Source organism: Elephas maximus, chromosome 5 (assembly GCF_024166365.1).
Source record: "Elephas maximus indicus isolate mEleMax1 chromosome 5, mEleMax1 primary haplotype, whole genome shotgun sequence".
Taxonomy (NCBI): Eukaryota; Metazoa; Chordata; class Mammalia; order Proboscidea; family Elephantidae; genus Elephas; species Elephas maximus.
Genome location: NC_064823.1, coordinates 79,472,696 through 79,489,182, shown reverse-complemented (window position 1 = coordinate 79,489,182; position 16,487 = coordinate 79,472,696). Strand labels below are relative to the sequence as shown.

The window sequence follows — 16,487 nt, the reverse complement described above, 5'->3', positions numbered from 1 at the left end:
AGCAATGATATCCTTTGTTCCACGTCCTTTTCTGACTCTGGCTTCAATTTCTGTCAGTTTCCTGTCGATGCACTGCTGCAACTGTTTTTGCATTATTTTCAGCAAAATTTTACTTGTGTGTGATATTAATGATATTGTTCGATAACTCCCGCATTCTGTTGAATCACCTTTCTTTGGAATGGGCACAAATATGGATCTCCTCCAGTTGGTTGGCCAGGTAGCTGTCTTCCAAATTTCTCCTCATAGACGAGTGAGTGCTTCTAGCGTTGCATCTGTTTGTTGATGCATCTCAATTGGTATTCTGTCAATTCCTGGAACCCTGTTTTTCACCAATGTCTTTAGTGCAGCTTGGATGTCTTCCTTCAATACCACCGGTTCTTGATCACATGCTACCTCCTGAAATGGTTGAACATCGACCAATTCTTTTTGGTACAGTGATTCTGTGAATTCCTTCTATCGTCTTTTGATGCTTCCTGTGTCATTCAATTTTATGCCCATAGAAATCCTTCGATATTGCAACTCGAGGCTTAAATTTTTTCTTCAGTTCTTTCAGCTTGAGAAATGCCAATCCTGTTCTTCCCTTTTGGTTTTCTAACTCCAGGTCTTCGCACATTTCATTATAATACTTCACTTTGTTGTCTTGACCCACCCTTTGAAATCTTCTGCTCACCTTTTGAACGTAGAGTAGCTAAAGCAAATGGATGCAGTGATGAAGCAAAAGAGCTGAACAGAAGAATATTTTGCTAGGCTGCACCAAATGCTTCTCACTTTTTCACCACTTTCTCCACTACCACTGTATGAGACATCTGCAGGAACCCACTTTGTGAATTTATGCACAAACATGGAAGGGAAAAGGATTTAACACTCAAGGAGTAACCCTTGACTCTTAAAAATTGACTCTTAGGAGCCGGTAAATAAACTCTCTTCTTCCATCCCTCATGAAGACAATTTTGGCATACATTCTATTCAGATCCTCAAAGGATACTTGGCAGGATTATGCCCCAGTTACCCCAGTGGTGATCAGTTCAATAATGCACCCTTGGCTTGGCTTTCCCCATTTCGTTCTTCCCAGTCCCCACTCTGCTTTATTGGGATCATTTCTCTAACTAAACTATCTGCATGCAAGCCCTTGTCTTGGTCTCTGCTTTATGAGAGAACCATTTTATAAGATTCTTACCTCTGTTTACCAGTGAGGTTATGTTTTGTCCAAGGTCACAAGGGGAATACAGATACTTGGTTAAGGTCCTGAATGTCCTATCCTAGGAGTATCTCTTTATATTAGTAAGGGAATATGTTGAAACCTGGACCCTTTAAGATTCACTTCAGAGGTGAGATTCCAGTTTTGGAGGACTTTCTAAAGGTTGGCCAATATAAATGGCAAGTCCTTTGTGAACAGAAAGTACTCAGGGTCAGTGACAGGCTCACATTACATCCTTGGTAGGAAACAAGAAGTCAGCAGGCACTGAGCTTTCCGCCTATGCACTTGATGTTGGCAATCTGTTGCAAAATAAATCACCATTATCTTCCCCCAGCACTTCATTAAGCTAGACACAGCTCAAGTTATTTTGACTCTCAAGAATAGTCTGTTCTCAATCACACACAATGATATTAAAATCAATTTTCAACTGAATTTATATCCCTAAACAGCATTTTTAATTATTTCACTGTGTCTTCTCCCTCTCCCACTTTTCAAGACTCTAAGATTTAAGATACCCTCTTCTGACCAAAACACTTCAGTATCTTCTCCTGTGTCATAAACAGAAGTGTTTTGAATGTGAACTCTTGAAGACAGGAAGGTGGTCTTTCAGCTTTATATCCCATAGCACCGAGTTCAGAGTAGATCCTTTGAATGAGTGTACTCTCCTAAGTCTTGTCAGGTCCAGCTGCTAAGCTTAGTCAATACTAGTGACTCAGATCTGTCAGGATGGACTAGATTATGCCCTAATAACAAAACTTTGGTGTAGGTAAGACACTGCAATTTGGGAGTGATTTCTCACACACTATCCGCCCAGTCAGTAGGGGAGTTCTGTTCATCAAACTCACACAATGATCTAGGATGAAAGGTTTTATCCCAACACATGCTTCCATGATTACGAAGGCCAGAAAAGTGGGATATGGCAAATTGTACATTGGCTTTTAAAGCTAGCCTCAGAAGTGACATATGTCCCTTTGCTCAGATTTCTTCAGCCAAAGCAGGTCACCTAACTACGAGCAACTTCAGAATCTATTTTAAGCAAAGTACTTAAGTAGTAATATAGCTTCCACCCAAAAAATGTGGCTATGAATTAGTAATTATTTTGCCTGAATTACAAAAAAAGTACTGACCTAAAAGCAGAGACTTTGCTGCACAGGTAAAGAGTCAAAAACCAAGACAAAGGTATGCAGTTGCAAAATGGCCATTTATTGCCTACAGGGGAAGGGAAGGGAGGGAGAAAAGGGGAAGTACACAGGTGCAAGGAAACAAGCATATATTTAGCCCTATACATCACGTGTGAGCAGTACCCAATCTCCAAAATGGAAAAAAGTATTTTGTCATCTGACATAGTAGTTAAGGTTCTTAAGCACCTCCCTTCTGAGCTGCCACAAGATTTAAAAGGCAGGACTGCTTTGTTTAGTCAATGTTCACATTAACGAAAAAATACTACCACCCAACTGTGTCCTTTTGCACGCATATTTTGTACAGTGTCTACTGTGAAAAAACATCTCAGCTGAGCAGTTTGGTCAAGATTCAGACCTCATCAACTCTTTAAATGTAATAAATAGAAAAATAAAGCAGCTGGTGATTTTGTCAGAGAGAATGTGTTCAATAAGAGCAGAACCATTTTCTCCAGGATGATGACAGAGAGTGTTAAATGATTAGAACATCACAGAACCAGTCTATTAAACATTAAACACTAGCAAGCTACAATTACATGGCACTTCATTAAATCTTCTAATTAAAAAATATATGTATTAGGTTTTAAACTGATTATTAGAACACAATAACCAATTGACTTGGTGTTTGGCTTTGTCTTAAGACAAAACCAAACTAAATACACAATCTAAAACAGTAGAATTTGTTTTGGAATAGAAACTACCAAGTATAAAGGAAAAAGAATTACCAAAAATTTTGCTCAGTTTTAAACTCATGTGCTTTACTTTCCAACCAACAGAATTAGATAGCTACAAAAACATATTATAAGCCACAGAATGACTCAAATGTATGCAAAACAATGAATTAATGCCAGGTAATGCAAATAAATGGACCTTTCCCTACTCAAATGGTAAATTGAGTGGAAGAGTAGATTGTCCCATGGACAATTAGTTGGCACTTGTTTTATGGTTGAAAGAAATCACAATAAAAGATATAAATTAATCCACGGTGAATTTGACCAACACCCTGGCCCTTTCAGAGAAAAAAAAAGGTACATACACACAGTTTCTCCAAAAAAAAACCCTCCATACCATCCCAACCCAGAGACAACAAAACCAAAGTTGTCATCCTCCTAAAAATATTCCATGCATTCTTATTGAATGCTATTCCTCCACTTCTCCTAGATGAAAGAATTGCTTGCATTTGGACAACTGTACGAATGCCCATAGTGCACTTCTCAGTGCTGCTGGTGTTTAAAGAATTTGCCACTCACAACACTGAACAATTTCCAGATCCAGTGTGCAATAACACAGCCACCCAAACTTCTACCCTCCGACAGTTGGCAGAGCACCGCTCAGCAATTTCACAGGTAAGGGGATATATTTTTCGCAAGTTAAGCATGAAGAAAGGACAGTAGAGTTTCTGAATAAATACAAACCCAAGACACTGCATCACTGAACTGCATCAAGATTAAAACAAATGGGATACCAAGCCTATTCAGTAAGAAGCAAAGCCATGGTCTGACACATCAATACTGAGCCAATTTTGTGAGTTTAGATAACTAAACTAAGGTAAATTAAACAAATGTGGCACACACAACAATTGATAGCTTGAAAGAAAACAGTCATAGATCAGTAATTAGGAGTTAACACAAAATTGAAAGAGCAAGAAGGGACCATTTTGGCAAGGGCCACCATGATTCTTAAGCTTTAAAAGTTAAAAGTGACAGACATACAAACAGGAAAATTATCTAAATTTAGGGAGATTGTTGTAACACAAGTAACTGGAAATAGGTGCCAAACTATGCCTTCTGAAAGATTCTGAAAGTTGAATGTACCATGTTACTATGCCAGAAGAGTCATATCACTCGGCATTTGCATACTCTTTTCATAATGTGATTTATTTCTGATGATATCACCTCCAATGCCAATACAATGCCACTGAGTTTATACTGTGCCATGAAACTAACATTTAATAGATGAAATGTTCCTATTTCATATGCTTTGAAAGTGAAAGCTATTTTACTTAAAAACATTCCCATTACTTCGATGTCATAATGTTTGTTGAATGAAGCCTCAATATGCTTATTTTCCTTTGGTTCCAAGAATAACCCAAGTCTAACCAAGTAAGCTTATGCCAAAAGCAGTTACTAACTAGGTTAATAAAGCTTTCTTTTCCTGATATCTCCCCCTCTTCTTATAGTAGGGCTTGTGATTTAACAGAGAAACTTATATCAAGAAAGTATTTGGTTAAAGCAAGAAATATGCATGACCTTCTTTGCCACCTTCCTGAAAAAAATTTTTTTTTTCTTTCTGTAAATCTATTCAGAACATTCTGCAGTACTGGCATAAGGGCTTTCTTTTTTTGTCTTCTCCTATCCTTAAGCTTTAAAGGTGACACTTAAAAAATAAAGATTTGCACGTCGTTTTGTAAAATAAAAGATGCTCTTGGCATCCTGTTCTTATGCAGATTGCCACTTTGGTGAATAAGCCAGGTTAGAAGTGTACTAATTTACTTATGTTGGAATTGCAAATTTGGTGTTCAGGGTGCTATTATAAATTTATAATCATCCGAAGCAACCATAAACATGAAAGTTCTCATCTGTCTAACAAATTTAAAACTTTAGCTGAAGTTCCTGGCTCAGAAAAATATTCTAACTCCCTTAACTTGTCTACCTACAATTAACACTGTTCTACGAACATGATACAATTCAGAAGGAAAGGGATAAACATTTTGGTACCATGAATTAAGCACAACGTTATTCTACAACTTCCTTCCTACCTTTGGAAACTTGAACTGACTCTCCCACACATCATAAAGATATACTAAGAGGCAGGCAGATGGAAGTCAGAGAGAGTACCTTACGAATGTGAGAATTCACATTTCTGTCAAAATATAAGTATGTATGAGTGCTGTTTTAAAAACGTGCCATAAAGTTCTTGCTTGCTATAAACTATTATCGTTCTTATGAACTGCTAAATAAATCAGAAACCGATTTATTTATTTTTTTGATGACTGAAGTTACTGACCAGTCAGTGTTTTTTAAAAAGCTATTAAAATAGCACAGAAACTCAGAATATAGACCCTAGAATCAAATAGGTAAATACTGGGACACTGTCAATTTTTATTGCTAGAAAATCTAGCCTTGTATTAGGAATGAACCATATGCCTCTGTTCCTTCAAAGAACATACTTAACCTATTTCTCCTTGTGCTTTCTCTACTTCTTGCTATTTGATACTGAAAGTATTGATGGCATTAATGATTTTTTGAAACTCTTAGAAATGCAAATACAAACTTAAATTTTTCACCTATTTAAATGTACTTAGGAGATACAATTTTATAATGGAACACAGTACATTTGCCCACGTTCCAGTTTTAATGTGCCACACCCCCAATTCTAGAATTGAATCAAGTGATATGAGCCTTAAATATCTTCCAACTTTCCCCTTTGCTTCTCTGTGATTTAATATATAACTTTCCGATGTCAAAGAATAAGACAAATAAGAAACGGAGCTTTGTATTTCTGCAAACTACAACACTAAAACAGTGGCTTCTTTAATACATTCACACAGGATGCTTATTAGTAAAATTAAATATTTGCCTATGAATATCAGGAAAGTAATTCAAAAAGAAAAAGCTTGGAACAAGGCAAATGGGAGGGGGAAAAAGCTGGTCTCAGAACCCATTGTGCCATACCTGACTTTAACATGTGATATTCAAACATTCACACACCTTACATCAAAGAAATGAAACAAAAATATTCAGCTACATTTGTACAAAAATTTTTTTTTTTTTACATAAAACATCATAAATCTTGAACAGATTTACTATATCTGAATTCTAAAAAGTTGCCTATAGAATGGTGCTGGGATTCTGTTCTCTGCTTGCTTTTAGGCAGTGCTGTTGCTTAAAAGTTGACACCAGGCACAATATTTTAAAACAAAGTCAACAAGCAAGGAGCAATAAGTGGATTTGAGCCTTTCTCAGATGTCAGTCCTGAGGATGCTGCAATATTCTCCATCAAAACGTGTAAAGCTATGAGGCGGATACTGATGCCTGAGAGAGTAGGTGACGTGACATGCGCTTGTATGAGAGCTGTAACGGCAAACAGTGCAGTTTTCTCTTCTTCAAACAACACTGTTTGTAATAAATTTAAAGAACACTCCAGTTCTTAGACAAATCATATTTAACAATTAAAAAAAAACACATTATCACACTCTAAAAATGCCCAAATTTTCTTTTATCTTTAGATAAAATATGCAGCAGCCTCATGGCATAAAGCTTATTAACTTATTCTGAGAACTAGAAAGTATATGAGCATATATTTCACTTTGCACTGAATATATATCATATGTCATTCACCTCTTTCTTTTGGCTTCTCACTGCCAAAGTTCCAAATGGCATGCATTTAACAAGACAATACTGAGGAGAGCAGCATTTCTGATCATCTGAATTGGCAGCTCAAAACAAATACCACTCCTTTTACAAAGGGAACAAAGGGTGATGGGTGTGTGAGATTTGGGCAGTGGGCTAAAGGGAAACCGTGCACATGAAATCTGGGTTACCATGCCCCAAGTGTGTGTGCCACCCAAAACATAATACAGTTACCTACTTCAACAGGGCTACTACCAACATTTACTAAAACCACATTAAAAATACACAGGATAATGAATGGTTTGAAAGAGTGCATTTGGAAGCAGAGAGAACCCAATTACACACCTTCTGCAACAGAGTGCCTCGATCATACACAAAATAAACTTAAGCTGTTTACAATGTTTCCCAATTTTTTTATTTTTTCCCTCTACATTTAACTATTAAAAAAGTTTTTATTAATAAATGGGCTCCTCTGTGGTTCATATACAATCATAAGTGAACTTTAAATTCCATTTTATACAAACATCTCAAAAAATATTGGGAGTGAAGTATGGTAGGAAATATTGCTCACATTGCTAAATAACATGTGTATATGAAAGGAGGAAAATGTTTTGTTAGTGCATATACCTCCAGAGCAGAAAACCCAACCAAAATCAAAGATTTAAAAATAAAAACATACAGTAGCTGATTACAAAAAAAGGTAATGTCCACAAAATTAAGTTTTTCATGCTATTCTACTTTCCAGTACTATGCTTCAGGTAACCAATTCGCATGGCTAGATGTTGAATGCTTGAGGTATATAAGAAGGGATACCTGCACACTGAGGAAAATCTGTCATCTTAAGGGTTGTTTCTTTGTTTGTTTAACATTTTTAAAAGAATATTTTATTACATCAAACTTCATTCAACTACAATAACATTCCAATTGTAACAGATTACAAACAACGCCTCTACCAATAGGCACTTTTAAAAGAGGGAGTTTATTTAGGCTTTAAACTTCTTTACCCTTCTGATGTAATCCCATGTATGATATTACATCATCCCACCACCCTAGTCCCACTAAAATTATCCTTCGGGGAAATATTATCTTATATGGCCTGATTAATTTACTATGGAAAAAATTAGTTATAAAATGACCAAAGGAAATGCATCATTTAAGTCTAATAAAACAGGTTAAGATGTCAGGTTTGAAAGAGGAGACAAATTGTATACATTTAAAACTAATTGAATAATTTAAATTTGACCTGTACTTTATATATTAGTGAGACACAAATATAGGCTATTTTCTTTTAAAATTTCATTCACATAATGGAAAACTTCTTATTTATTAAAAATATCACATTTTGAGACTAGAAACAGTAAAGTGCATGAAAAGTTTAAAATATAAATTTCAGAAAACTCTTATAGCAGCAAAAAAGCAGAATAAAGAAAAACTTAAAAACACAGACACAACCTTTTCCTGTTACTGTGCCATATTAACATCAAGCAGCCAACCAATTTTTCCCCCAGAAAACGATATTCCGTTCACTGCCTCTTGAAGTCACAGATTTTCAAATGGCCCCGTCAGGGCAAAAAAAGGATGCCAATATATCTATAGCATCAACAGTGGGAATAAACCAGTAGCTTCTTAATTCAACCCTGACAGACAACAGAAACCAAGGTTAAAAGCATATGATAGCCATTTGGCAGCTAGGGCCAAGAAAATGATCCAAGGCTTTCAACTACTCCCTGTTCTCTCTCCCCGCAATCCTTTCGTTGTCACCTTAAAAAAACCAAAACCAACAGTCACTTAACCTATTTGGGAAACACGTAAAATATTTGTATGGCTTTCCCCTTCTCAAAGTTTGATCAGGGTCTTCTTATTCAGAGTACTTATTTTAACATTTGGCTGTAACAGCAAAAATGATACAGATCATAATATCTGTTTTCCAGCACAACCAGACAGAAAAGGTGGATAGGGATCAATAAAAAATGCTGGACGCTAATTTTGTGATCATCTTAAGCATACCAAATTCTATTTTCAAGCTGTGTGGCAAGTATGAATTACCTGCTGTTTCCCCATAAATAAACTGGAGAGACAGGCTTAGAACTAATACCAAAAGGGGACCAAATAACAGGGCAATTCCTCAAAACATAAATAAATACTTAAATAAAAAAAAAAAAAAAACCCAAACAAAAACAAAAAAAGTGTCTGACTTACGAACTGTTACGTGCTGTTATATGCTTGATTTTGAAAACATACTGTGTAACCATCTTTAATTTCTCACTTTTTCTTATTATGACTAGAGGCTGTATCATGTTTTATATACAGATCAAACAAATTTAAGTGCTTTGTTAATGTGCAAATAACTTGGGGACCCAAAAGTCATTTTGTTATAAAGGAAAACAGAAATTCAAGAAAGTTTTCCCTGAAAGGCATGTCATCATTTGGTTTAAAACCTTATATTTATAGTTTTAAAAAATTGCCTTTTACAAAAATGGTTGGCTCATTTGGCCCCATTCAAAAGAAAGTATTTGTTTTGGAAAAACAAATACACTATTGTTAGGCCTTTAATTGGTAGTTTATCAATTATGAATGTGGAGTCTTAACATAATATGAAGAAGGCCCAATTTAAAAACATGTTAAATTAAAAATTTGGAACGAGAGCAATACTTTGGTTCCAACCCTAGTGCCAAATGATACCAATATGCATGAAAATGTACAAAATCTTATAGCAAACATATAATGAAAGGAACCTGAAGAAGCAGCTTAAGGATGGCCATACTTCACTCCTACATACTCTGATTTACAACTGTACAGGTCCATAGCAACAGATCCCCGTCTTTGCGGGGCAGGACTCCACTACCTCCTATTAGGCAAGTGAACACCATTAACAAGAGGCAGGAGTGGAGGGTGGAGTTCAAGTTGTGTTAACAGTGAGAAGTGGTCTGAAGGGATGTGAGGGTGTGGACACCCAGTGATGTTGTTCTCAACCAGCCATTGAGGATCTAAAGGCCCCAGGACACCAAGCACGTTCATATGAGTCTTGGAATAGAAAATGTAGTCAATCACACCCTGGAAAGAGATTGGGGGTTGGGAAAGAAAGAAAAATGTATGCTTAGAAGGAAGAACAATTCAAGATTCATAAAAAAAAATTCATAATTTGTAAAAGCCAAATAACTGAGTAATCTGTACTTCTAGTACCTGTTGTCTTAACAATGGATCAAATAAAACTCATGTCTTCAGTGGGTATTAACATGAAATAAAGGTGGCTCAATAGGGAAACGCAGAACCCAAAGCTTTGCATTTGTGCATAATTGATAAACTGAGAAGCTAAACATACCAAATTATGTCTAAGCATCTTTAGAATTGGCCTGCTTGTTTTGGTGAAATCTATCAATATAAATATTATAAAAACTACACTAACTCAATCAGTTACAACATGCAAAAAATAGTTATTTACATAAACAATACATAGTTAATGAAAAGGTATGACTCAAGTTAATTCTTTTAATAATAATTGGAATTATTAAAATTATTTGTATATTAAGATATCTGAACACACCTGAATGAAGCCATGGTAAAGCACATCTTCAGATTTGTTAATCCTAGTTCAACTTTCCCAGATTTGCTACGTACATATAAAACACTACAAATAAAACTGTTCTAATTTCTGCTCTTTAGTTTAGAATATTCATTTTCACAGATCCTGGTGTACTATAAACTCTGAATTTTCTTGCTGCATAAGGATATCTTAGCAAAAAACATTCGGCAGGGACCCATATACATCAGATGTATCTCTCAGAGCTAGGTGATTTGATTTGTTTGACCACCAAATCTCAAAACCAGTGTGCCTTTATTGTCTCAGTCTGTATATCCAGGAGAGAAAAGTAAAATTTCTTCCTAGCTGGTTCCTATCCAAATCAAGAGAGCTGGAGCCCAAATATGGAGAAATATTTTCACACCTGGAACTATCTATTTATAAATACTACGCACACTGAGTTTCATCCAATACTACCAATATTTAAGAAATGATATGATCACAAGCTATTATTCCTTTATTTCAGCTCATGCCCCATTTTGCAGTGACACTTAAGGAAAGCAGTTAATAACTGTCAGGTGGTTTTACTTCCCCTTATGAGGCTACCCTTTGTTTCAACTGGACACAAATGAAAAAGTCTCAAATACTTATGTTGAATAAAACCTCCTATATCTTTTCATTTTATGAGAGTGCCATCATGCACATCAGCACAGGCCCCAAGAAAGATGCTAAACACTCCAGAAATTAAGACATACTTAATGGGAGGCATCACTTGTAACTACTTTGGTTTGAAATGTCCACAGTAAAGAGCTCTAATCAAATCCCTTATTAGCAAGGTCACATCTGTGAACCTGACCAGTATCTGCACATACGCATGATGTGGGACGAGTCTCTAAATTTGACCACATTCACAAAGGAGGCTACAGACCAGTGATTCTTGATTTTTTTTTTCGTTCAAACTTCTTTTTTAAAGACTGTAATATGGAAAAATGCAGTCTTTATATTAATAAAGACCATATCATATAAGTTTATAGAACAGTATTTGAGAAAAGTGAAAATAGTTCACTAGATAGCTTTATGCTAAACTGTTTTTTAAAACAATGTGAGAAAATTATAATACAAATCTGATAATGTGACAGAAAGGTTAACTACTTGACATACAGGAAAGCTCTCCTTCCTCTTTTCTTTAAATGATTCAAGTACACCCTTATATGGGGGCGTGGGGGAAGGACGAAAAAGCAGCAGAAAGTTTGAATTAAGCTGTTTATTCAACTGACCTGGTCTGCAAGTAACGTTGGGAAAGGAGTAATTTTCCCAGCTCTTTACCCTTTAAGTTCTAGATTATATGAGTTTCAGTTCTAAATACCACTTTTCTACATTTCTATCTTATTTAAGGACCAAGAAAGTAACAAACAAATGCTAAGCCAAGTAAACACAATTTAAAAACACTTCACTGATGCAGTGTCAGATTACTGTATTTAAATCTGTATTTAATGGCGCATCGCATGACATTTTATATTTGTTGTTCCCTATTTTTTTTATCCCTTTTTACTTCAATATTGGTATAGCACTAATTATACAAAATGCTTTGTATAAAATCGAAAAGTTCATTGTCTGTTACTTAAACTAAAAGCTCACTGTCTGGTCATTCTTCCTTCCCTTTCCATTTCACCCTCCAGTTCCATCCAGCCAACATATTTCGCTTTCCTTCACCGATTTACCGTCCCGTCCCATCCCGTCCCGTCCCATCCCATACATCCAAAACAACAAAAACTCTCTGAGCCAGGCACTTCTGTTTCTTTAACTGTACCTCTTTGGGTTATGTAAATGGTTCAAAAAGATATTTGATTCAATTATTAACATATGTGAGATCTCTCCCATCAACAAAGAATTTTAAACCAATTCAAATGACTGAAGAAAATGGCTTAGACTATAATGTATCAAATTTTATTTCTCTCATTTCTGCTTTATGAAAAGGAAAAAATAAAAAATAAAAAAATCTAGGAGAGCTTAAAATGATTTGGTCTGTTCACCTACTCATATACCAAAACTACAGTAATAGCTGCACATCTATTGAGCACTTATTTTGGGAAATTTTATTACAGGCTTTCTGGGTTATGCTGGCAGTGATGTATTATATATCACTACAGTCACACAAAAAGGATTTAACCTACAGAAAACTACATATCATTGAATCTAGAGTTTTTCCTTTACGCTCACATTACATAAGAGCAGTGGTGCGCTGGAGCCAGCTTATATCAGCTTTCTTAGCACCTCTTCCCAACTCTACATCCAGTGGCATTATGTTGGTAGCTTGAAATCTGCTGCAGTGGGAGTATTATACCACAGTAATAAGCAAACACTACAAATCAGAACTTCTTTTTCCCAGAAAGCTGTTAAGTATTTATTGGCACACCACTGCATATGAGTGATTTGAAAAAATAAACTATGACTGGATAGACTTGTCCACACTAATAGCAAGAACACTAAATTCAACAACTTCTAAACATTTTTTTTTTCATTTCATTACTATAAAAGCTGATTAATAACATCAACACATGAATTTCCTTTCTCCTTTCTGCTATTTGTTCCTCAGAAAAGGGGCTAACAAGTACTGAAAATGGAAAAAGGTTATTGGAGATGTGAATAAAGCCTGTTTCATAAATTTCCTTTGTATTTATTAAATTCCCTCTAGTCTTCTTATACAAAACCACTTTGTAATATCTACATTTTTTTATTTTTTATTTTTTTAATACCTACATTTTTTATAGACTAGTATAAGATTTTAGTGTAAGTATCTGAAAGGCCAGAAAGTCATGCAGAGGTATGAGAGGAGAGCTACAAACAGGTAAAGCGATCAGAAAATCTGTGAGGGGAAAGGAGTATATATTATAGGAAGCCACCACAATCAATCTTTCTAAAGAATGCCAGTCCTGTACAATAGGCCCCCAATTTTTTTTTTCTTATTTTGCTAAAATATATTTCTTTTCCTATTTTAAGTTGACACTATCCACTGTCTGGGAATATATTAATACAAATACATGGATGTAAAATAGACCTCAAGTACAACGCTCTCTAACCACACCCCCAAAAAAACCTGGAAAAAAATAAAGATAAATGAGATTATCAGAGAAAAGTACAAAGAAATGATTGAGGGAATACTACATAAAATAATTCAAGGTGAGTTTAGTTATGTCAGGTGCTAATTTTTGGGGTCCTTGATCAAAGTTAGAGATGGTACGAACAGATGACAATTAACTATATTAATACACATAAAGTGTTTTGAATAGTGCCTGGCACGAGAAAGCATTTTAGGAGTTTTTGCTATTATCACTATTATGTGAAATATGAGCAAATAAGCGTTCAAAAAGAATCCTTAACACAACAGTAATAACCACAAAACCCAACAAACTTCCTTACGTTTAGGTGCACCTTAAACTCAACATTTTGAGAATCCAAAAATTTCTGAATATTATACAATTAAGCATAAATGAAAAATTTACATTTTTTTGTCATGTGCTTATATTTGAAATAATTTCTACATCAGCCCAGAAGCTGCCACTCACTTTGAAATCAAAGGTGTAATTGGTGTAAGGCATCAAGTTATTTTCATAGGCGCTCTTAAGTTGGAAGCCATGTGTGATTCTCCCTTCTGAGCTTCCATTCTTTCCATTGCAGCTGAAGTTCATAAGACATTCATTGTACCTTAGTTCCTTGAAGTCTTTATGGTTGTCAGCTACTCCTCCATTGCTTAAATATTCTACAACACCTAGTGGAGCAAAAAAGAAAGGAACACTACCATTTAGCATTGAGTCCTTACACAAACCTTCATAACCAAGAACCACTGCCAGGAATTGGACCAGGTTCAGAACAGTTTTATTAGGTTGAGCCATATGAAACCATCCTTGTGTTTGTCTGCTAAAAACAATAGACTATCAGTAACTTCATATGGTTCAACCCAATAGAATGAAGGGTTTTTGCCTAGTTCAGAGCAAATTATCAAGATCACGTAGGAATTTGCTCCATTTTCTTAATGGTTCTTCAGGCTAGTTTCCAGGGCACAGGATGGCATTCACCAGGAAAATCTTTATCATAAAACATTTTTAGAATATCATTCCAAACCTCTATCTCTTTATTATTTCCCTATTCTACACAGTCAACAACTTTGTGAATACATAAAATGCAGCATACATAATAAAAAAAAAATTATAACAAAAATAGATTTTTTATCTTCAGTATTTTAATTTCTAGGGTCAGCTAAGCAACATCATTATTTTGAGCTACAGTAAGATTTCTCAGTCTGACACTGCAAAGAACATTGTATGACAGAGGTATTAAAAAAAAAAAGAGGTATTAGATGTGTCTAAAAAGCACATGAGAGTAGAAGCATTCAAAAAAAGTATACTGCTTTCATTGAATAAGTGAACAGCGGGAAAAAGTGTCACAGTACTTATTATTATTATTATGACTTGTCATTTAAGAGATTAGTTGTCTCCAGTATTGTAAACAGGTGAAAGGGAGCTATCATTTATCCAGCATTTGCTCCATGCCTGGCACTGCTCTAAAGTGCTTTACACACAAACTTCAGAAACTACCCTACAAGGTGAATAAAATTATTGTCCCCTTATTACATGTGAGGAATTTCATCACAGGCTGGACAGCTAGTAAGTAGCTGGATCCAAACCCGACAGTGTAGATCCAGAGTCAACTCTTAATGCTGTACTGCCAAATCACAGGTAATTGGCTTAAGCAGATCCAGTGAGATAGGAAGAAAACTTCTTATACTTTAGAAAAATTAAACTCAGGGGAAAAAAAAAAAGATCAAGAAAAGAGGATGTGGTTAAGGTGCCGAGTGGGCTAGGAGTGAAAGACAAACATTTGCAAAGGATGATATCAGCATTTATTTGCTAAGAAGAAAAAGTAAAGATGTTTTTAACTTTTACGAATATTCCTTTTATAAGCATTTGGGCTGGTTTATGCTTACAGTTGAGGTATTATTTTAAACACTTATAAAAAGCTTAGTGATAATATACAAAGTCTAGAGTACGCTTTGCTAATAGCAAAAGAGCATAACTTCTATGTTTCATGTTTGAAATTTAATACTTAAAATACTGAACCGATGTTTTACAAAGCTCTGAGTGACATAAAATAGGACAAGAATAGTTTAGTGGAGCTCAAGAGTTAATGTGAAATCCTAGGAGATTCTGATTACTCTTTGCACCTAATATCAGTATTCAATTATCTTTTAACGAATTCACTTAAAAGTTGCTAAAGTTGTTAAACTAGGTAAACTACCTACCTGTGCTGAGTATTTTCTGGTTACCCCTTCAAATCATCCTTCTTCACTATACTCTGTACCTCAGGAGACTGACCATTATTGCACCAACTGCAAATCCCTGCCTTCTAGCTTATAGTCGGGTTTGGTCAATGGACAGCACTGGCAGGAGAGCTTGCTGATTTGCTAAGAATTGGCCACTTCCCTCAATTCAAAGCCATAGCTCCTGTTACATGGCCTATAGCACTATTTTTTCTAAATCCTGGTAACAGCTCCCACTATTTTCCCCTTTAGGTATAGGGGTAATAAAGGGCCCACAGCATCCCTCGTGCCAGAGTAGTGCATCATTCATTGCTGGTTTCCCTTAACCCCACCCACACCTTGGAAAAAGCTTCTTTATTAAACTTGCCTCTATTACCCCATGTCCCATCCCTGGGATTCTGACTGATACATGCCCTAACTTAGAAGAGAAATTCTCTGCTCAAAAGTTAGGAGCTAGCTGGGCTTTCAACTAAAAGCAAAAGTGAAAGAAAAGAGGAAATGATATTACAAATACCTGAATCTGGCAATGAGTTAAGATCTGCACATAGCACCAGCGGGATAGAATTGGGATCTGCAGTTGGACTGCCAGGCCTACTAGAGGCTTTCTCCAGAATGTTTTTAACTTCTGAGACAAACATCATGGTCTGGATGAGTTTCACATCAGAATACTCTGGGTCCCAATGCATGTGGGCATTTGCCACTATAAGCAGCTGTTTGTCTGCAGCATGAATAGGCTTCATACCTAAATTTAAACATGAGAAAAAGGAGGATAAGGTTATGTTTTATGTGCCAAGAGAAGTGGTAAGGTTTTCTCCCAAACACCCATAGCCACTTCTTTATCCTTTTCCATGAATTTACACCTTGTCTTTTATTTGAAAAAGCACTTTTTACAAGCCAAAGTAGAGACTGTAGTGATTCTAAT

General features: G+C 35.6%; 1 protein-coding gene across 7 annotated transcripts in view; it reads right to left on the bottom strand.

The window, feature by feature from the left end:
- Window positions 1–2,357: 2,357 nt before the first annotated feature.
- The window catches only part of CNOT6L (CCR4-NOT transcription complex subunit 6 like), a 132,670-nt gene continuing 118,540 nt past the window's right edge, over window positions 2,358–16,487 (bottom strand). For all 7 annotated transcript variants that reach the window (XM_049885943.1, XM_049885939.1, XM_049885937.1 and 4 more), the window contains 3 exons: window positions 16,080–16,307; window positions 13,815–14,017; window positions 2,358–9,782 (listed from right to left, as the gene is read on the bottom strand). In XM_049885943.1, the coding sequence (XP_049741900.1) occupies window positions 9,570–9,782; window positions 13,815–14,017; window positions 16,080–16,307 (644 nt within the window). In that variant the 3' untranslated portion in view covers window positions 2,358–9,569. The remainder of the gene's footprint in view (window positions 9,783–13,814; window positions 14,018–16,079; window positions 16,308–16,487) is intronic.